Consider the following 23,057-nt stretch of genomic DNA (forward strand, 5'->3'; position numbering starts at 1 on the left):
GCTCAAACTGAAGTCTAAATTACAGTGACAAAATAAAGCTGTCCAGTATTTGTGGAATACTTGCAAAAGCAGCCTATATTTACCGTGCACAGAAAAAATATTACCCACCCAAATCTAAATCTCTCTGCACATGTTCAGCCCCACCTGCATTGCAACATGGTTTTGCCCAGTTGTGTGGTGTTTGGGTTTGCTTGCAACTCTGAATCAGGCCCACAGTTAGGACCATGGTGAGAATTGAACCCATGACCTCAGTTCTGTGAGGCAGTAATGCTAACCATAACACCATCCGTGCTGCCCAATGTGATGATCATGTATTTTTATGCATAGGTGTTTCTTCAACTTTCATTACCCATTTTCAATTAGTATGAAATAACCTGTTATTTTCGATCCTCTGCCCATGTCCTGCAGGTTTATGACATGCCCTCAGCATTGCTAAGGGATGCACAGTCTATAACATATGACAGCCCAGTGTTGCGAGTGAAAAATGTTTCTGCACCCCCACCTGAGGAGATTGCAGAAGATATATATGATGTGCCTCCAACATTCCATAATGTGGCGGTAGAGGAGACTGAGGAAGATGAGGGGATTTATTCCATGCCCTCTAACTTAAAACGGGTGTCAGGACTTCAAAATCTGTATGAAGCACCTGAAGATATTCTTAGTTGTGGTCATCTACCAGAAACTCTTGACCCACCTCTGACCCATCGTCTTTCAATATCCAGTACTGGCAGTGCTCGATCGGCAGATTCTGGAGGAAGTCGGGAGTCCAGTCTGCCATCCCTCCTGTCTAGGGATCCTCGTAATGATGGTCTTTGTACTATGGAAGCATTAAGAATGTTGTACCAGGAACTACAAAGGACAATAGTAATTATGAGGGATGGGTTAGAAGATGGTACAAGAAGAATATGTTTAGAAAATCAAAGAACAGCTCAGGGAGTGGAAGCCCTGAAGGACTTTGTGGGCTTGGCACAGGTTGTTCTTCTATACTCTTGCCAAGCCTCAGATCCCTCATTGCATCGGGAACTCTCAGGACACCTAGAACAACTGGAGAATGCATTGCAGGCATTACAGGAGGAAAGTACTGCAATATCATTGGTAAATTTAATTCAAGAGCAGAGTGGGTATATTGTAGCACTGGTAAATACCAATGCTGGCCTTCTTTTCCCACGACCACGACTTTCTTCCAGTGAAAGCCTTTCCCGTCGTCCACTTCCTGCAATACCCACCGCCTCCCCTGCTTCACACCGCAAAGGCAGCATTCAGGACCGTCCATTGCCCCCGCCACCTATCATGCATCAACCTTCTGGTGATCCTGGGGAGGATGTGCACTGTGAATATGAGAGAATTCAATGCAGAGAAAATCACTATGTTCATCTACAGGTGAGAGACCCTCTAGAGAAGTATTTTCCTGCATTAATCACTGCATGCCCAGTAACTTATGCTTCATCAGCATATTGAAGCTGTTATTTCAACACTATGAAGACTGGCCATACCATATACCGTACTTTTAAAATGTTTCAACTTTTTACTTATTTTTTCATTAGGGTACTGTCATTGCTCATGCAGCACCAAAATCCAAAGACCGACAGACAGACATGGAACAGAGCCATTCAGACGAGAGAAAGGTGAGAGATTCGCGAGGTTGTTGCTATTTGCATTCTGGACACATTGACGGTTCTTCTTATGCATGTCTTTGGATGCCTGTTCCCCCCATGATAAATATCACATGAGGATTGAACCAGTCACTAGTTTACATTTGCCCTTGGTAGGCAATCTGGAAAACATTGGATCTCACTAACGGGCCCTACACACTGGTCGATTGCACTGAAAGATATGAACGATCTCGTTCATTAATGAACAAGATATTGTTCATATCTTTCAGTGTATAGGCACCAATGATGAATGAAGCGCGACCCCCGCGCTCGTTCATCGTTGGTGCTGGCTCGTTTATGCCTGCAAACCAATACGGGCAGTATCGTCTACATTAGCATGCAGGGCTATGGGGCCGGGGGAAGTGAAGAAACTTCCGCCGAGTTGTCCGTTGGGCACCTCGGTGGCTAATCGGCCAGTGTGTAGGGACCTTTAGAGTTGTACGCATTAACTTTGCATTTTGTGTAAAACTTGTCCCTTCATTTTGAGTTGCACTTATAGCATTCAGAAGTTTGAGAGGTGTATCTGGGAGCACACACCGCACAGTAAGAGCCTACAGGAGCTATGTAACCTATACCCCTTAAAGATGGTTTCTGTTTTGGGTTACATGTATCTTTTAGATACATCTCCTAAAAGCTGTCTGTATTTTCGTTTGTACAAAATACAGGTGTTGCTAAATAATTATGATAATTTATGTATCTGTGTTCAAATTGTATATTTGCTTTCTATTCTAGGTAAAAAAAAGGCACAACTTTACATACAAATCTGAATGAGGTGCCTGAGGATAGTATTAACATAATAATGACTTTAGTAAAAAGGTTATATTCAGATTTGATGCAAATGTCAAATTAAATGGCATAAAAGCTTGCAGATGTGGTCAGGAGGATAGTTAATGTTCCGATCAAAAACCAGAATGGGGATAAAGGGCCTACACGTAATTCAGGTTGGATCGCAGCAGGTTACATTGGTTTCCACAGGGAAACATCGTGGGTAGAGTGGATCTTGATCCAGAGGCACCAACAGGCTAAAGCTTTAGGCTATCCCAGGATGCATTGGGGCCTCCTCTATAACCCCGCCTCCGGGCACTGTGAACTCCGTTTCAGTTGGTGTCTGCAGCAGCAGGTCACTTAACAAGTGGGCTGCACTGGGCAGCCCTGAAAAAGCTTTTTCTGACAGGAAATTTCTTCAAAACTGGGCTGTCAGCGCTGTATGTCATGGCGACACTTCAGCGCTGCAGCTCCATCACCTCCCAAGTGGCGTCACATACTCCCGCAGCCTGTTCCTCGGTACTTGCGGTGGAGACGCTCTGGCTTTAGGCACATGGTCACAGTCGCCCTCTTGGTTCGCGTGGCTGCTACGGGAGGAGGTAAGAGGGTCCCCCAGGTGTTCCGTCCGCGATCTAGGGAGACTGGTCGCAGCGCTGGCATGGACACTGTCACCGATCAGAGACCCCACTAGACCACCAGGGCAATAGAGCACAGGTCGGGTGTACTAACGCCCCATTTAATAAGGCTCGCTAGTACCTGGGGTGGAAGCATAAGGGAGCTGGCGCTTGACCTGTAGCCTCTCCCCAGCCCAGGGCGACATCTACTGCAGATTTTCCCGTCCTGGAGTTGCCTCACACTCTTCCTCACTCCCTGACTGAGACGCTGGGCACCATCTTATAAGCATAGTTGCGGCTAGTCTCTGGGACTGCAGGGCAAGGTCTCGCATGTAAAGCCGCCTGTATACACGGCTGTGACTTTACAAATACTTGAGTATTCTACATGTCTTTGTACAGACAGCGTTAGTTAAGAAAAAGGATACCCATTACAGGATATATTGGGGCTAATTCAGGTTGGATCGCAGTGTGCGATCGAACCGGAATTTTTGCCGAAAAGATGTGGGTGCAGCGCCCGTCCTGCGCATGCGCCCGCATTTGTATTCGCCTCTGCCTGTCATACGCTTCGTTTCCAGGGAGGAGACTGAGCGTTGCGGGGTGGAGCAATGTGAATGGTGGGCGGTGAGCACAAACGGGGGCGTAATCGCAGTGGCTGCGTGACGTCACACAAGCCGCCACGATGGGTAAGATGGTGCCGGGTCTCCTGTGGACACAGCTAAGCTGCGCCGGCAGGCGGCATCAATATTTTTTACGATGAAGCAGAAATTGCGAGGCGATCACAATTTCTGCTTCATCAAGGGGTGAGGTGCCAGTCAGCATGCTGGGCAGCCTTGCCCAGAGATGGGCGGCCCCCAGCATGCGATCCAAAGGATAGCAAATTCTGCTGATTAGCAATATTTGCTATCCTTACTGAATTAGACCCATTTTACGAGTATTCTGATATATACCTCCGGTCTAGGGCCATACTAATTTGCTCTGTTGTTGCATTTGTATACAGTGTCTAACAAGAAGGGCAGAGCATGCACCAAAGATTTACCAGAGGGGGAAGCTGTGTATGATGGTCTGTGTACTATGATCCATACATCTTCCAGTTAGTCCACAGGTCCTGTAACCAATCAGGAGCCACCCTGGGCTGCGTTCACAAACCTACTGGGTACTCTGGTGGAACGCCTTACACCCCGTATGGGACCACCTGTGCCATTACAGCCACAAATTGTCCCTATTGGTAATCCGCCTTGGGTGGAAAATTTGTCTAACCAGTTGCAGCAATTAAATTATTCCTTGGTCAGACAAAAACCTACTCCAGGTTACTCTAGTGTCTCTGGGTCATCTAAGCGGGCTGCTTCCTCCTCGCAATTCACAAATCTCTCAGATGTTTCATCTGAAGAGGAGGGGGAGCATACTGTCCTGTCAGACACTGAATCAGGTGTGTCTGACGAGGATTCTCCGTTGCAAATTGATGTCCCTGCCCTTGTGGTTGCTATTAAGCAAATCCTACAAATCACTGATGATGAGGATCCCACTACTGTGGCTAAGAAAACTGATATGTTTAATTGGCAGAAGGTGGTTAAAAATCTATTACCCCATTCTGACCATTTGGTGGACATCAGGCAGGAGCCCTGGTCTAATCCAGGGAAGAAATTCCCTCTGTCTAAACGGTCCTTGGCTCGCTATCCTCTCCCTGCAGAGTTATGTAACAAGTGGAAAAATTCACAGCCAGTGAATTCTCATGTCACCCGCCTAGTAGTGTCGTCCACTCTGCCTGTCACCACTTTCGCTTCACTAAAGGAACCGACAGATAAGAGTGTGGAGGGATGACTGAAATCTATTTACTCCCTTACAGGTGCTCTTGGGCTGCAACAAGAATTGAAGCATGGGTTTGGGCATTAGATGAAGAGCTGCCCGAGGATATATCTGACAATGCCAGAAAATACCTGTCTCACATTACCACCGCCGCCTATTACATTCAGGAGGCGTCCTCTGAGACGGGTGTGTTGGCAGATAAGGCGTCAACTACATCTGTCCTGGCTCGCTGCATTCTGTGGTTGAGGTCTAGGTGGACCTAGACTCCAAAAAGACCTTGGAGGTACTTCCCTTTAAGGGGGACATTTTGCTTGGGGGAAGACCTAAATAAAATTGTGTCTGCATTGGTGGTTGCTAAGACTGCCTTTCTCCCAAATACTAATCCTTCTGCACAGAAGGCTAAAGGTACCACTTTTTGTTCCTTTCGGCCTCAAGAGAAAGCAAAAGGTCAGGCATACCTGAGACAATCTCATGCTCCCAAAACCACTAAGCTTAAGGCAAAGCAGTCCTGGGCGGCCCATCAGCCTGCTTCTAAACAAGACAAGCCTGCTGCATGACGGGGCAGACCTCCCCTTGGGGGACCCCAGGGTGGGAGGCCGACTTCTGCAGTTTACCCAGGTCTGGTTAATGACCACTTCAGACGCATGGGCGCGAGATGTTGTCTCTCGCGGGTACGCAGTCTCCTTCAAGAGACGTCCCCCTTGCCAGTTTTGCACCATGGTTATCACTTCGGATCCGTTAAAGGCACAAGCTTTGCAAAAGGTTGTGAGTACTCTCCTGAATACGGGAGTGGTAGTGCCGGTTCCTCTAGCCCAGAGTTACTACTCGACCCTGTTTCTAGTTCCGAAACCCAATGAGTCTTTCCAGCCTATACTCAACCTCAAATCACTGAACAAGTTTGTGAGAGTGTCCAAGTTCCGTATGGAAACACTGTGCTCAATTATCCTGGCTATGGAACCCGGAGACTATATGGTATCCCTGGATATACAGGATGTGTACCTGCATATTGCTATTGGCAACCTCCACTATCAGTTCCAGGCTCTGCCATTTGGACTGGCCACGGCTCCTCGGATCTTCACCAAGGTCATGGCTGTAATGACTGCCCATCTCCGTCGCCAGGGAGTCAGGATCCTGCTGTATCTGGACGACTTGCTGATTCTGGCAAACTCCCACGATGTCCTCCTCAGTCATCTGCAACTGACCGTAAGCTTCCTACAAGCCCACGGGTGGCTCATCAATTGGAAGAAATCCTCGCTGGTCCCAGCTCAGGGCATGGTACACCTGGGGGGGCACTCCTGGACACACACAGTCAACGACTGTTTCTGTCTCCAGAAAAAATCCTAAGACTTCAAGACAGGATAAGATGCTACCTTTGTCTCCTCAGAGTGTTGATACACTTGGTGATGCAAGTACTTGGCCTGATGGTGTCGGCATTCGACATGGTAGAGTATGCTCGACGTGGTAGAGTACGCTCAATTTCATTCTCGCCCTCTGCTGAGGTTAATAATTTCCAAGTGGGACGGCCTACCTCATTGGATCACATCTCACATGATCACTTTGACTCCGGAGGTTCGTCTGTCTCTGACCTGGTAGCTACAGGACCAACAACTTGAGCACGGGCTGTCCCTTCTTGTTCCCCGACTGGGTCCTGCTGATAACGGATGCCAGTCTGAGGGAATGGGGTGCGGTGTTGGAGCAACATTCTTTTCAGGGTCGCTGGACCAAAGAGGAGTCACTCCTCCCAATAAACATTCTGGAGTTACTGGCGGTGTTCAATGCATCGACTCTCGCCCTGCCTCTGGTACAGAACCGGACGGTTTAAGTACAGTCAGACAATGCCACTACGGTGGCATACATAAACCATCAAGGTGGCACTCAAAGCTGCATGGCTATGATGGAAGTGTAAAAAATCCTTTGTTGGGCGGAACGCCATCTGCCAGCAATATCGGAAGTGTTCATTCCGGGCATCCTAAACTGGGAAGCGGACTTCCTCAGTCACCAGGACGCGCATGCCAGAGAGTGGAGTCTTCATTCAGAAGTCTTTTAACTCCTAGTGGACAAAAGAGGCCTACCAGACGTAGACCTGATGGCGTCTCGACACAATCACAAGGTTCCAGTCCTCGGATAAAGGACAAGGTATCCTCAAGCAGCGTTCGTGGACGCACTGGCAATTCCATGGAATTTTTGGCTGCCCTATGTGTTCCCTCCAGTGTCACTCCTGCCCAGGGTCCTGTGGAAGTTCAAACAAGAAGGAGGATTTCTAATTCTAGTCGCTCCAGCGTGACCCAGACGGCATTGGTTCTCAGACCTGCAGGGTCTATCGACAGAGCTTCCTCTTCTACTTCCTCCTCGTAGAGGGCCCTTGTTTTTATCCGGACCTGGCCAGGCTGGCTTTGACGGCGTGGCTCTTGAGGCATTATTCCTGAGAGCCAAAGGATTCCCTGAGGCGGTCATCCAAACTATGGGGGTCATTCCGACCTGATCGCAAGGTAAGTTTTTTTTGCAGCACTGCGATCAGGTCAGAACTGCGCATGCACCGCAATGCGCAGGTGCGTTGTACGGATACAAAGCGGATCGTTGCTGAGCGATGGATTTTACGAAGAATCCATTCGCACAGCCGATCGCAAGGAGATTGACAGGAAGAGGGCGTTTGTGGGTGTCAACTGACCATTTTCTGGGAGTGTTTGGAAAAACGCAGGTGTGTCGAAGCGTTTGCAGGGCGGGTATCTGACTTCAATTCCGGGCAAGAACAGGCTGAAGTGATGAGTAAGTTCTGAGCTACTCAGAAACTGCACAAAACTTTTTTGTAGTGCTCGGCTGCACATGCGATCGCACACTTGCAAAGCAAAAAGACACTCACCTATAGGCGGCGACTATCTGTTGGCAGCACTGCAAAAAATAGCTAGCGAGCGATCAACTCGGAATGACCCCATATGTTAAAAGCCTGCAAAACGGCATCTGCTCGTATTTATTACAGGGTCTGTAATTCTTACTTCACCCGGTGTGCTGATAAGAATTATGATGCATACAGATTCAGAACTTCCAGAATTCTGGCTTTTCTGCAAAGAGGCCTGGACTTAGACCTTCGTCTGGCCTCCCTCAAGATTCACATATCTGCCTTGTCGGTATGGTTTCAGAGAAAAATTGTATCTATAACTGACGGTCATACATTCACTCAGGATTTCTTATGGATTCAGCCTCCTTATGTCCCTCCTGTGGCTCCATGGGATCTGTCGGTTGTCCTGAATGCCCTGCAAGAGTCTCCATTTGAATCTCTTGAGACGGTGGACCTTAAATGGCTCACGACCAAGGTCTTGTTTTTACTGGCTATTGTCTCTGCTAGGAGGGTGTCGGACTTAGGCGCATTGTCCTGTCGTCCACCCTTTCTAATATTTCATCATGACCAGGCAGTTCTTAGAACTCACCCAGGTTATTTACCTAAGGTGGTGTCATCTTTTCACCTTAGCCAAGAAATTGTGATTCCGGCCTTTATCTCTTCTGATTTGTCCTCCAAAGAGCTTTTTTGGATGTGGTATGGGCTCTTCGTATCTATGTGGAGAGGACTGCCTCCATCAGGAGGTCAGATTCCCTTTTTGTTTTGTTTTCACAAACGAGGCTGGGATTGCGAATAAGCAAACCTTGGCCAGATGGATTAGAATGGTGATTGCACAAGCTTATGTGCAGGCTGGACTCCCAGCACATGCTGCTATTAATGTCCATTCTACTCGGTCTGTTGGACCTTCTTGGGCGGCCCGCCGTGGCACGTTCGCAGAACAATTGTGCTAGGCGGCTACATGGTTCTCTGTGAACAGGTTTTTTTTTTTTTTTTTAATTCAATACGTTTTTATTGATTTTTCCAAACAAACATACAAACCATAACATTGAATTAAAAAAAAGGTATGCACTATGTAAACACAGATAAACATCAACAGAACAACATAAATAGTGTTGCAAACAGCTACAAGTTATATATAGCGAGTGTCGTGATTTCTTTTCATTTGTTCATACAATAATGGTACATGAAGTGACCAGATATCAATGCGAGGCAGAAGCTCGGGTACACTGGTACAGTGGAGACGATAACCACCTATCCCATATCTTGTAAAAATTATCCGGGGCTTTCCTAGAAATATAAACAAACTTTTCATGGGACACAACCGAGTTCACTAACGGGATCCATTTATTAATATCAGGGCCCGCAGTCGCCATCCATGAGCGTGCTATCAGTACTTTGGCCAAAGCGCATAAATTAAGAATATATCTTCTAGAGTGAGCATCCAATATCTCCTCATCTATGACCCCAAGGATACACACAAGGGGGGTAAACACGTCAAAGGGGATTCCCGTAGAGGCTATTATCCGTATCACCGCCTGCCAAAAGTCCTGCACCACCGGACAGGCCCACAATAGATGCCAGAAGGTACCGTCAAGGGAGGCACACTTCGGGCACCTAGAGTCACTCCGTCCCCCTATGTTGACAAGACGTGTGGGAGTGATGTAGACTCGATGTAATATAAACAAGTGTATCTGTTGAAAACGAGCCGAGGTGGTAGCGGTACGTGCAGTCCCCAAGGCCTCCCCCCATACATCTAGGGAAATCGGTCCCAAATCTACCTCCCATTTAGATTTAAGGTGTGAGAGACTGTCTGAATGATGGGCACCGAGCAGAGCGGAGTAGAGAGCAGAAACAGTCCCTGAGCCTAGAGTATCAGTCAGGAGCAGGTGAACCGGTGACTTCCGAAGGAGAGGTGGAGCAGCACTAAACTGAGACGCGCACGCGTGGCGAAGCTGAATATATCTATAATAATAGGATGCGGGTATATTAAACTCAGTCTGCATTTGTCCAAAAGAAATAAATGTGCCCGAGGAGTACAATTAATTGAGGGAACAAACTCCCCAGCGTCCCCACACCGATCCCTTTTGCAGGGACGTGAAATGAGTGAGAGCATGAGTGTGCATCAATGGGGTGTCAGGATCCCATCCCTCCCCCCCAACATAGAATGTATCTGCCTCCAAACCATGATCGCTTGTTTAACCAACGGCATCCTAAGGAGTGCAACATTATCACTAAGTAGGAGCTGGAGGGGTGACAAATTGATTTTAGATGCTAGTAATACATTAGAGATTAATAAATCCCCAGACGTGTCGGAGACCCAAGGAATTAGATGGAATAGCTGAGCTGCTAAGTAATAGAATCTAAGTTTAGGGAGAGCCAGACCACCCGAGTCCCGAGGCCTAGTTAGAGTATCTAGTTTAATCCGAGCTCTACGGTTGGACCACACCAGTGAGGACAAGATACCATCTATGATACCAAATAATCTCTGGGGGAGATAGACAGGGGAATGTTGGAGGACATACAGCATTTTAGGTAATACAACCATTTTAATTAGGTTTATCCTACCCGTAACAGTAAGTGGCAGTTTACTCCACACCCTGACATGAGACCGTAGATAGTCCATTTGTGGACGTATATTCAGATCAATAAATTGCGAGGACCGGTTAGTAACCCATACCCCCAGGTATTTAAAAGAGTCCACCCAGCGAAGCAGGAGGTCCCCGGGAGGGCAGACAGGACAGAGGCCCTCTGTGAACACGTTTATTAGGTTCTATACCTTTGATACTTCCGCCTCCCAGGATGCTTCCTTTGGACGCCGGGTTCTCATACCCGCTAAGGTGCGTCCCCTCCCTTGAGGAACTGCTTTAGGATATCCACAATGTTTCTCTGTGGAAACCAATGTAACCTGCTGCAAAAGGAGAGTTATGGTAGACTTACCATTATTAACTCTCTTTCTGCAAGGTACATTGGGTTCCACAGGGCGCCCACCCTGACGCACCTAGCTTCTATGGGTTTGTATAGCATTAGCCGCTGGTCCCTTCTCCTGTCGTGAGAACGTGGTTCTACTGTATGTGACTAACTTCTACTTTCTCTCTTACCTGCTCCTGCATTGGACAGGTTAACGAAACTGAGCTCACAATGCCTGGAGGCAGGGTTATAAAGGAGGCCCCAATGCATCCTGGGACAGCCTAAAGCTTTAGCCTGTTGGTGCCTGGATCAAGATCCACTCTACACCCCAATGTTTCCCTGTGGAACCCAATGTACCTCATAGAAAGAGAGTTAACAATGGTAAGTCTGCCATAACTCTCCTTTTTAGAGAAAAAGATGCGGGTGCATGCGCAGCGCCCGTCCTGTCAATCAGGCAGATGCGGTTGTGGGAGGATGCAGTCGCAATTTCTGCTTGTTGAAGGGGGGAGGCTCCGGTCAGCATGCTGGGCAGCCCCCAGCATCCGCTCCAAAGGATAGCAAATTCTGCTAATTAGCAGAATTTGCTATCCTTACTGAATTAGGCCCGAAATGTGATCTAAGGGCCTAATGTGGAGATATATGCAAACCTGATGGTTTGTGTACATCTCCGATGATGGACTCGTGGAGAACGGCTCCTGTGTCATTGCACACAGTGTCATCTGTGCCGCAGCCTGATTGATAGGCTGTGGCCGTTCGGGGTGGGGAGAGGGCAGAGATTAGCAGTGTTCATGAAGGCGGTAGGGTCAGAGTTTGGTGTAAACAACATGAATCCATGGATCTTGTGTCAGTGACTCAAGTTGGTAGCGGTGTAATAGTGTGTGGAATGGTTTCTTGGTACGCACTAGGCCCCTTTATACCAGTTGAGCATTGGATTAATGCCACAGCCTACCTAAGTATTATTGCGGACTATGGGGGTAATTCAGAGTTGATTGCAGCAGCAAATTTGTTAGCAGTTGGGCAAAACCATGGTGGTCATTCCGAGTTGTTCGCTAGCTGCATTAGTTCGCTGTGCAGTGATGAGGCAAAAAAATGGCACTTCTGCGTATGCGGCGCAATGCGCACGCGTGGCGTACTATTACAATGAACTATGTAGTTTTACACAGGGTCTAGCGATGCTTTTCAGTCGCACAGGCAGCCGCAGAGTGATTGACAGGAAGAGGGCGTATCTGGGTGTCAACTGACCGTTTTCAGGGAGTGTTTGGGAAAAAACGCAGACGTGCCAGGAAAAATGCAGGCGTGGCTGGGCGAACGCAGGGCGTGTTTGTGACGTCAAAACAGGAACTGAATGGTCTGAAGTGATCGCAAGCGCCGAGTAGATCTGAAGCTACTCTGAAACTGCACAAAATGTTTTTGTAGCCACTCTGCGATCCCTTCGTTCGCACTTCTGCTAAGCTAAAATACACTCCCAGTGGGCTGCGGCATAGCGTTTGCACGGCTGCTAAAAACTGCTAGCGAGCGATCAACTCGGAATGACCCCCCATGTGCGCTGCAGGGGGTGCAGATATAACATGTGCAGAGAGAGTTAGATTTGGGTGGGGTGTGTTCAAACTGAAATCAGGCTAAAAAATGGCAGTTCTGCGCATGCGTATGAGGCGCAATGCGCATGCGCGACGTACGGGCACAACAAATGATGTAGTTTTGCACAGGGTCTAACGATGCATTTCAGTCGCACTGCTAGCCGCAGAGTGATTGACATGAAGTGGGCGTTTCTGGGTGGCAACTGACCGTTTTCAGGGAGTGTGCGGTAAAATGCAGGCGTGCCAGGAAAAACGCAGGTGTGGCTGGGCGAATGCTGGGCGGGTTTGTGACGTCAAATCCGGAACTGAATAGTCTAAAGTGATCGCAAGCGCTGAGTAGGTTTTGAAACGACACAAAAAAAATTTGTAGCCGCTCTGCGATACAACCGTTCGCACTTCTGCTAAGCTAAAATACACTCCCAGTGGGGAGCGGCATAGCGTTTACACGGCTTCTAAAAACTGCTGGTGAGCGATCAACTCGGAATGACCCCCTATGTTCTTTCCTTTATGGCCACAGTTTACCCATATTCTAATGGATACTTCCAGCAGGAAAATGTGATATGTCCCAAAGCTCAACATGGATCAGAGCCTCTAAAGCAGGTATTCCCAACCTCGGTCCTCAATGCACACTAACAGTCCAGGTTTTAGTGATATCCATGCTTGAGCACAGATGAATTAATTAGTACCTCTGTTACGATGATTTACCCATCTGTACTAAAACCTGCACTGTTAGTGTGCCTTGAGGACCAAGGTTGGGAATACCTTCTCTAAAGAATGTCTCCAAAACCTTGTTGAATTCATTTAACAAAGAAGTCCGACTGTTGTGGGGAAAAGGGAGTTACTACTTAGTTCTAGAAGGATGTATCTTAGAAAGTTGACATTAAGGGTCAGACTTGGAGCTATGATTAAGAGTTCTTAACCTGCCCATGTCAGGAAAGCCTGGGGTGCAATTGTGTGAAAATTGCAATTCAATATGAAAGTGTAGTTCAATAGGGATTGGCTTGTAACCATAGAAGGATTGGTATGAGCTGATATACTCTCTCTTTCATAAATGTAAATTTTTTTTCTTACATTTGATTCCTAATTCTGTACAGCAAAGAATCTATAGAGAATTACCAAGTCATAAATTACATAGTTCTACAATTGTGCTGGTGCTATACAGTAATACTAACCTAACTGCAAATTTTAATAACAGATTATTATATGGATTTTATAACATACTTTGGGCAATGCTTTGCTGGAAACAATGAGACCAGTGATACTTGGTGATGTGATAATCACTTAACAATAAAGTATGAACTTGTAAAAAAAAAAGAATGCCTGGATTTGTGGAAAGGTCACATGCAGCTGGACCAAAAGTGCTATACAGGTGGACGGTACCAAAGCATCATGTAGTTGCACTGGTGCATGATGCCGTCACTGAGAGCAACAGTGTCCCACTGTGCTACAGAATTTTTTTTTAGAATGCAGTAAACTATTTGCTTTCAGTTTACTTCTTATTTCAATAAACATTTTGGATACATTTTATTTGCTGTGTGAGGAGAAACACGGTCAAGTCACATTATTATGACCACCAGCTAATAGCCAGAGTAGCCACCGTGTGCAGCACCGACAGCAGTTAGGCGGGCTTAGACAGACGTCTGGTAGCCCCCAGGTTCATTTTATGGTGAGCTTCTCCACTGAAGCATGTTGTTAGCCCTCACGCACCTTCGTAGCCGACGTTTACCTGTCACATCAGTGGAACGTGGTGCTCCAGAGTTTCCACGTTGGTTATTCGCAAAGGTGCCATTTGTCCAGTCACGATACACCTTCACCACAGCAGCACAGGAACAGATCACAAACTGCGCTGTTTCCGAAATACTGCCACCCTTGTCCCAAATGTTGGATAAATCTCCCCTATTACCCATGACAGCAATGAGTGATATGTGTGCAGACGGCCTGTCACACACCTTATATACCCACCAAGCCAGCGCACGACAGGTGACGTACTTCATGGGCTACGCGCTGCCAAACGTCAAATGTGGGGGGTGATCATAATAATGTGACTTGACTGTGTATAAATTATGGATGTTTTCTGCAATCAGCTGTCGATGAACAAGGCATAATTTGTGCAGGTTTTGCATAAAATATTGATGTTAGATTGCACAAAAAAATAGGTATTCTTATTTTGTGGAAAGAAAATGTGCATTTGAGGTGATCCAATTAATATTTATATAGGTTGAGCCTCTCGTGTCCAAAATTCTGAAATACGGAATATTTAGAAATACAGAATTTTTTGAACGCAAGTGAGATAGTGACACCTTTTGCTTTCTGATGGCTCAGTGTACACAAACTTTGTATCATGTGTAAAATCATTAAAAATACTATATAAAATGACCTTCAGACTGTGTGTATACAGTGTATATGAAAATAAGATTTTACTCACCGGTAAATCTATTTCTCGTAGTCCGTAGTGGATGCTGGGAACTCCGAAAGGACCATGGGGAATAGCGGCTCCTCAGGAGACTGGGCACAACTAAAGAAAGCTTTTAGGTCACCTGGTGTGCACTGGCTCCTCCCACTATGACCCTCCTCCAAGCCTCAGTTAGGACACTGTGCCCGGACGAGCTGACATAATAAGGAAGGATTTTGAATCCCGGGTAGGACTCCTACCAGCCACACCAATCACACCGTATAACTCGTGATACCATACCCAGTTTAACAGTATGAAAACAACTGAGCCTCTCAACAGATGGCTCAACAATAACCCTTTAGTTAACAATAACTATGTACAAGTATTGCAGACAATCCGCACTTGGGATGGGCGCCCAGCATCCACTACGGACTACGAGAAATAGATTTACCGGTGAGTAAAATCTTATTTTCTCTGACGTCCTAGTGGATGCTGGGAACTCCGAAAGGACCATGGGGATTATACCAAAGCTCCCAAACGGGCGGGAGAGTGCGGATGACTCTGCAGCACCGAATGAGAGAACTCAAGGTCCTCCTCAGCCAGGGTATCAAATTTGTAGAATTTTGCAAACGTGTTTGCCCCTGACCAAGTAGCAGCTCGGCAAAGTTGTAAAGCCGAGACCCCTCGGGCAGCCGCCCAAGATGAGCCCACCTTCCTTGTGGAATGGGCTTTTACTGATTTAGGATGCGGCAGTCCAGCCGCAGAATGCGCCAGCTGAATTGTGCTACAAATCCAGCGAGCAATAGTCTGCTTAGAAGCAGGAGCACCCAGTTTGTTGGGTGCATACAGGATAAATAGCGAGTCAGTTTTCCTGACTCTAGCCGTCCTGGAAACATAAATTTTCAAGGCCCTGACTACGTCCAGTAACTTGGAATCCTCCAAGTCCCTAGTAGCCGCAGGCACCACAATAGGTTGGTTCAAGTGAAAAGCTGATACCACCTTAGGGAGAAACTGGGGACGAGTCCTCAATTCCGCCCTATCCATATGGAAAATCAGATAAGGGCTTTTACATGACAAAGCTGCCAATTCTGACACACGCCTGGCTGAAGCCAAGGCCAATAACATGACCACTTTCCACGTAAGATATTTTAGATCCACGGTTTCAAATGGCTCAAACCAATGTGATTTTAAGAAACTCAACACCACGTTGAGATCCCAAGGTGCCACTGGAGGCACAAACGGGGGCTGAATATGCAGCACTCCTTTCACAAACGTCTGAACTTCAGGTAGTGAAGCTAGTTCTTTCTGGAAGAAAATCGACAGAGCCGAGATCTGTACCTTAATGGAGCCTAATTTCAGGCCCATAGTCACTCCTGCTTGTAGGAAATGCAGAAATCGACCTAGTTGAAATTCCTCTGTTGGGGCCTTTTTGGCCTCACACCAAGCAACATATTTCCGCCATATGCGGTGATAATGCTTTGCAGTTACATCTTTCCTGGCTTTAATCAGCGTAGGAATGACTTCCTCCGGAATGCCCTTTTCCTTCAGGATCCGGCGTTCAACCGCCATGCCGTCAAACGCAGCCGCGGTAAGTCTTGGAACAGACAGGGCCCCTGCTGCAGCAGGTCCTGTCTGAGCGGCAGAGGCCATGGGTCCTCTGAGATCATCTCTTGAAGTTCCGGGTACCACGCTCGTCTTGGCCAATCCGGAACCACGAGTATTGTTCTTACTCCTCGTTTTCTTATTATTCTCAGTACCCTTGGTATGAGAGGCAGAGGAGGGAACACAAACTGACTGGTACACCCACGGTGTCACTAGAGCGTCCACAGCTATCGCCTGAGGGTCCCTTGACCTGGCGCAATATCTCTCTAGTTTTTTGTTTAGGCGGGACGCCATCATGTCCACCTGTGGCCGTTCCCATCGATTTACAATCAGCGTGAAGACTTCTGGATGAAGTCCCCACTCTCCCGGGTGGAGGTCGTGCCTGCTGAGAAAGTCTGCTTCCCAGTTGTCCACTCCCGGAATGAACACTGCTGACAGTGCTAGTACGTGATTTTCCGCCCATCGGAGAATCCTTGTGGCTTCTGCCATTGCCATCCTGCTTCTTGTGCCGCCCAGTCGATTTACATGGACGACTGCCGTGATGTTGTCTGACTGGATCAGTACCGGCTGGTGTAGAAGCAGGGATTTTGCCTGACTTAGGGCATTGTAAATGGCCCTTAGTTCCAGAATATTTATGTGTAGGGAAGTCTCCTGACTCGACCATAGTCCTTGGAAGTTTCTTCCCTGTGTGACTGCCCCCCAGCCTCGAAGGCTGGCATCCGTGGTCACCAGGACCCAGTCCTGTATGCCGAATCTGCGGCCCTCTAGAAGATGAGCACTCTGCAGCCACCACAGCAGAGACACCCTGGTTCTTGAAGACAGGGTTATTAGGCGATGCATCTGAAGATGCGATCCGGACCATTGGTCCAACAGGTCCCACTGAAAGATTCTGGCATGGAACCTGCCGAAAGGAATTGCTTCGTAAGAAGCCACCATCTTTCCCAGGACCCGCGTGCAGTGATGCACCGATACCTGTTTTGGTTTCAGGAGGTCTCTGACTAGAGATGACAGCTCCTTGGCTTTCTCCTCCGGGAGAAACACTTTTTTCTGGACTGTATCCAGAATCATACCCAGGAACAGTAGACGTGTCGTCGGAACCAGCTGTGATTTTGGAATATTCAGAATCCAACCGTGCTGGTGTAGCACCTCCTGAGATAGTGCTACTCCCACCAACAACTGCTCCTTGGACCTCGCCTTTATGAGGAGATCGTCCAAGTACGGGATAATTAAAACTCCCTTTCTTCGAAGGAGTATCATCATTTCCGCCATTACCTTGGTAAACACCCTCGGTGCCGTGGAGAGTCCAAACGGCAGCGTCTGGAATTGGTAATGGCAATCCTGTACCACAAATCTGAGGTACTCCTGGTGAGGATAGTAAATGGGGACATGCAGGTAAGCATCCTTGATGTCCAGGGATACCATGTAATCCCCCTCGCCCAGGCTTGCAATAACCGCCCTGAGCGATTCCATCTTGAACTTGAATTTTTTTATGTATGTGTTCAAGGATTTCAAATTTAAAATGGGTCTCACCGAACCGTCCGGTTTCGGTACCACAAACAGTGTGGAATAGTAACCCCGTCCTTGTTGAAGTAGGGGGAATAGTAACCCCGTCCTTGTTGAAGTAGGGGCACCTTGATTATCACCTGCTGGGAATACAGCTTGTGAAATGCCGCTAGCACAGCCTCCCTGTCTGAAGGAGTAATCGGCAAGGCAGATTTTAGGAACCGGTGGGGTGGAGACGCCTCGAATTCCAGTTTGTACCCTTGAGATACTATTTGCAGGATCCAGGGATCCACCTGTGAGCGAGCCCACTGATCGCTGAAATTTTTGAGGCGGCCCCCCACCGTACCTGGCTCCGCCTGTGGAGCCCCACCGTCATGCGGCGGACTTGGAAGAAGCGGGGGAGGACTTTTGCTCCTGGGAACCTGCTGTTTGTTGCAGCCTTTTTCCCCTACCTCTGCCTCTGGACAGAAAGGACCCGCCTGTTTTTCTGAGTCCGAAAGGACTGTACTTGATAAAACGGCGCCTTTTTAGGCTGTGAGGGAACATGGGGTAAAAATGCTGACTTCCCAGCAGTTGCTGTGGAAACTAGGTCCGAGAGACCATCCCCAAATAACTCCTCACCCTTATAAGGCAAAACTTCCATGTGCCTTTTTGAATCTGCATCCCCTGTCCACTGGCGAGTCCATAAGCCTCTCCTAGCAGAAATGGACAATGCACTTATTTTAGATGCCAGCCGGCAGATCTCCCTCTGTGCATCTCTCATGTATAAGACTGAGTCTTTTATATGCTCTATGGTTAGCAGAATAGTGTCCCTGTCTAGGGTGTCAATATTTTCTGACAGGGAATCTGACCACGCAGCGGCAGCACTGCACATCCATGCTGACGCAATAGCTGGTCTAAGTATAATGCCTGAGTGTGTATATACAGACTTCAGGATCGCCTCCTGCTTTCTATCAGCAGGTTCCTTGAGGGCGGCCGTATCCGGAGACGGTAGTGCCACCTTTTTAGACAAACGTGTGAGCGCTTTATCCACCCTAGGGGGTGTCTCCCAACGTGACCTATCCTCTGGCGGGAAAGGGAACGCCATTAGTAACTTCTTAGAGATTACCAATCTTTTATCAGGGAAAGCCCACGCTTCTTCACACACTTCATTTAATTCTTCTGATGGGGAAAAAACTACGGGTAGTTTTTTTCTCCCCAAACATAATACCCTTTTTAGTGGTACCTGGGTTTATATCAGAAATTTGTAACACCTCTTTCATTGCTTCAATCATGCAACGAATGGCCTTAGTGGACATTAGACTAGACTCATCGTCGTCGACACTGGTGTCAGTATCCGTGTCGACATCCGCGTCTGCCATCTGAGGTAGCGGGCGTTTTAGAGCCCCCGATGGCCTTTGAGACGCCTGGACAGGCACGAGCTGAGAAGCCGGCTGTCCCGCATTTGGCATGTCGTCAAATTTTTTGTGTAAGGAGTCGACACGTGCACGCAATTCCTTCCATAAGTCCATCCACTCAGGTGTCTGCCCCGCAGGGGGTGACATCCCTTCTAAAGGCATCTGCTCCGCCTCCACATCATTATCCTCATCCAACATGTCGACACAGCCGTACCGACACACCGCACACACACAGGGAATGCTCTAACAGAGGACAGGACCCACAAAAGCCCTTTGGGGAGACAGAGTGAGAGTATGCCAGCACACACCAGTGCGCTATATAATGCAGGGACTAACTGAATTATGTCCCCTATAGCTGCTGTTATATATACTGCGCCTAAATTTAGTGCCCCCCCTCTCTTTTTTACCCTTTTCTGTAGTGTAGACTGCAGGGGAGAGCCAGGGAGCTTCCTTCCAGCGGAGCTGTGAGGGAGAAATGGCGCCAGTGTGCTGAAGGAGATAGCTCCGCCCCTTTTTCGCGGACTATTCTCCCGCTTTTTTATGGATTCTGGCAGGGGTAATTATCACATATATAGCCTCTGGGGCTATATATTGTGGTATTTTTGCCAGCCAAGGTGTTTTTATTGCTGCTCAGGGCGCCCCCCCCCCCCTCAGTGACCGGAGTGTGAAGTGTGTATGAGGAGCAATGGCGCACAGCTGCAGTGCTGTGCGCTACCTTGGTGAAGACTGATGTCTTCTGCCGCCGATTTTCCGGACCTCTTCTTGCTTCTGGCTCTGTAAGGGGGACGTCGGCGCGGCTCCGGGACCGAACACCAAGGCCAGTTCCATGCGGTCGATCCCTCTGGAGCTAATGGTGTCCAGTAGCCTAAGAAGCCCAAGCTAGCTGCAAGCAGGTAGGTTCGCTTCTTCTCCCCTTAGTCCCTCGCTGCAGTGAGCCTGTTGCCAGCAGGTCTCACTGTAAAATAAAAAACCTAATTATATACTTTCTTTTTAGAAGCTCAGGAGAGCCCCTAGTGTGCATCCAACCTCGGCCGGGCACAAAATCTAACTGAGGCTTGGAGGAGGGTCATAGTGGGAGGAGCCAGTGCACACCAGGTGACCTAAAAGCTTTCTTTAGTTGTGCCCAGTCTCCTGCGGACCCGCTATTCCCCATGGTCCTTTCGGAGTTCCCAGCATCCACTAGGACGTCAGAGAAATGTATTTACACAAAATAAAATCTAAATGAATTTTGTGTAAGTACACAAACTTTGTTTCATGCGCAAAATGATTACTAATATAATATAAAATGACCTTCAGGCTGTGTGTATAAGGTGTACATCAAACAAATACATTCTGTGCTTAGACTTGGGTCTCATCCCCAAGATATAGCATTATGGTATGCAAATATTCCAGACAGGAAATATCCAAAATACTTCTGGTCCCAGGCATTTTGGATATGGGAGACTCAACCTGTAAATATATTCAAGGTCAATACAGATATTAGTTCGACAAGCTAGTCTGTACCTTCGATCATACAGAGGGTATGCTGTTAGGGGATCGTTATGGTATACCGACATCTGCATCCCAAGCGGTGGAATGCTGGCAGGGGGGCGAGCGCAACGAAGGCCATTGCGGGCTCGCTGCGCTCACCACGATGCAGGCACGGTGGTGCTCGCCACAGGTTCTATTCTTTCTCTAAGGGTGTCCTGGGTGATTCCTCCTCTATGGGTGACGACACCCATAGAGGGAGAATAGAACCTGGCGAGCGCAGCGTGCCTGCAAGGGGCTTAGTTGCGCTCGTCCCACTGCCGGCATTCCACCACTTGGGATGCCAATGTTGGTATAATGACATTTGGCATCATCCCGTGTGGTGGGATATCATACCGAACCCATACAGAGGATAACAGCTCATTAATTGCAACATGGTAGGAAGATAGTTTCATATCTTCACATGGAAGGGTTTAGTACTGTACGAGTGCTTAATAAGTTGACCACTGCCCATGTGAACATTTCTTTTTCTAGTATTAAACTAGAAAGGCATGTTTAGTGCAGTAATAATAATAATACAATATTATACTGAAATCCGTTCCTACTTTTCCTAAGTCATCCTAGGAAGTACATGAAGAGATGGGTACGTAGCATTACAATTTATTTTTTATCGAGGAAAGGACTGTGACATTGTAAGCCATGTCAAGGCTTTTCTGTAGATTTGTGAAACGCAGTTCTTCAGATGAGCACTTTTGTAATTATTTTCCTCACACTGAACCTGGGGCCTAATTCACTAAGGATTGCAAATGAAAAGCTGCTCGTGGTCCTTAGCAATGCCAATGCAGAAGGAGGTGCATATCACCTCCTCCCTGTGTTTGCTATGCAGTCGCAGCTGTGATGAACATCGTGACCATCGATCGCGATGGCAGGCTGAGTAAATCTAAGCTTTCTCAGCCTTGCCAGGGCAGTGCGGCTTCTGAGGCCAAGAAAACTGCGTCTCGCAACTCCCAGAAACAGGGGTGACACCCTCTACCCCACTAAACGCCTCAGCCTGTCACTCAGACAGGTGCGTTAGCATTTTGGGGAAGCGATCGCAGGACCCGTTCTGCACATGCGCAGAGTGGGTCCTGCCAAGTGCAGTTCCTGAACACCGGCTAAATGCAGTAAGAATTGCGTTTGCGATCCTTACTGCATTAGCCCCCTGATTTGGTGTTGGACTTATCCATTTGTACTGTGTATAAAAGCAAATTGCGTTAAATGCATTGTAATAAATGTGCACAACTTTCTACTTATTTTCAGTTAAGCATAGCTTACCTTTTGACTTTGGTTATAAGCTTCTAAGTACGGTACAGATGCATCAAATTTTAACCAAGTCATATATTGGTGCATCCCATAGGTCTGCTGCATGTTTACAGGTCACAAGGTTGGATACATTCTTGGGTTGGGCATATGTATATAGTAGATTTAAAGTTTCCCATGCTTTGATATGTGTGCAGGCCAAAATTCAGCCCTGCACCTTAAGTGTGTGTGATACAATTTTACATTTAACTTCAAATACTTTATTTTTTTATTAAATCGCACCCTATATAATATTTTGGCGTCTCCCTATAGAGGGCTTGCAATCCCTCTTAGCAACAACCTAATAGACCCTATTTTGCTTCAACAAGTGCAATACTGTACACTTGTGGGAACATCTGCATCAGTATTGGGAAGAAGTTCCCAAGCAATATATGGTTTTCCATTGTAGAAACAATGAAGAAAGTGTTTTCAGCAGTTATCTGCAAAAGGTGGCTAGTTTAACAATTTAAAAAAATAGATTTAATCTTGCATGTTTTTCCTTGCACGTAATGAGCATGTCTGCTCCAGGGACTGTGGGTCCATATGGAAATAAAAACACCACTACAAAGTCCAAACTGAAGTGTTAATTAGCCCCTTGAAGTTAGGGTTTTCTCCAAATGTACAGGGAACGATGTTCCTGATTTCTATGATTTGCTATGAAAGTGTAATGAGTGTTTCCCGATGCGAGATGTGGGCCACTGGCCGTCCTGACAATTCTGCTAGTGTCAGTCAGGAGTTAGCTGAGGAAATGGCAACTAGCGGAGAGCATAAGGCATTCAGTATTCTTGATTTTCTTACAAACAAGTCTGTTGTGAGCATTCAATGGCATTTTCAGACACAATTTGGGAGAAAACCTCCCAGCGCTAAGTCAATTCAGAAGTGGTACTCATAATTCCAAGGCACAGGCTGCATTTGCAAGCAAAAAAAATCATCTGGGTGTCCATGTTTCAGCAAACTCTGCAAGGGGCCCTTAGAAATCCACCTACCGAGCAGGCCAAGAACTTTTTGCAGAAAACTGTATGGCGGGTACTGTGGAAACGTTTCCAAAAGAGACCCTATTATCTGCAGATACCGCTTGCTCTGAAGAACAGTGATTTATAACTGCGAGCGTCTTTCTGTGACAATGGGGGTAATTCTGAGTTGATCGCAGCAGCAAGTTTGTTAGCAATTGGGCAAAACCATGTGCACTGCAGGGGGAGCAGAT

General features: G+C 47.4%; 1 protein-coding gene across 2 annotated transcripts in view; it reads left to right on the plus strand.

The window, feature by feature from the left end:
• Window positions 1-23,057, plus strand: part of EFS (embryonal Fyn-associated substrate) — a 53,984-nt gene that overhangs the window by 11,758 nt on the left and 19,169 nt on the right. For both annotated transcript variants that reach the window (XM_063913610.1, XM_063913611.1), the window contains exons 5-6: window positions 409-1,380; window positions 1,545-1,625. In XM_063913610.1, coding sequence (XP_063769680.1) covers window positions 409-1,380; window positions 1,545-1,625 — 1,053 coding nt within the window. The remainder of the gene's footprint in view (window positions 1-408; window positions 1,381-1,544; window positions 1,626-23,057) is intronic.

This window comes from Pseudophryne corroboree, chromosome 1 (assembly GCF_028390025.1).
Source record: "Pseudophryne corroboree isolate aPseCor3 chromosome 1, aPseCor3.hap2, whole genome shotgun sequence".
NCBI classification, from domain to species: domain Eukaryota; kingdom Metazoa; phylum Chordata; class Amphibia; order Anura; family Myobatrachidae; genus Pseudophryne; species Pseudophryne corroboree.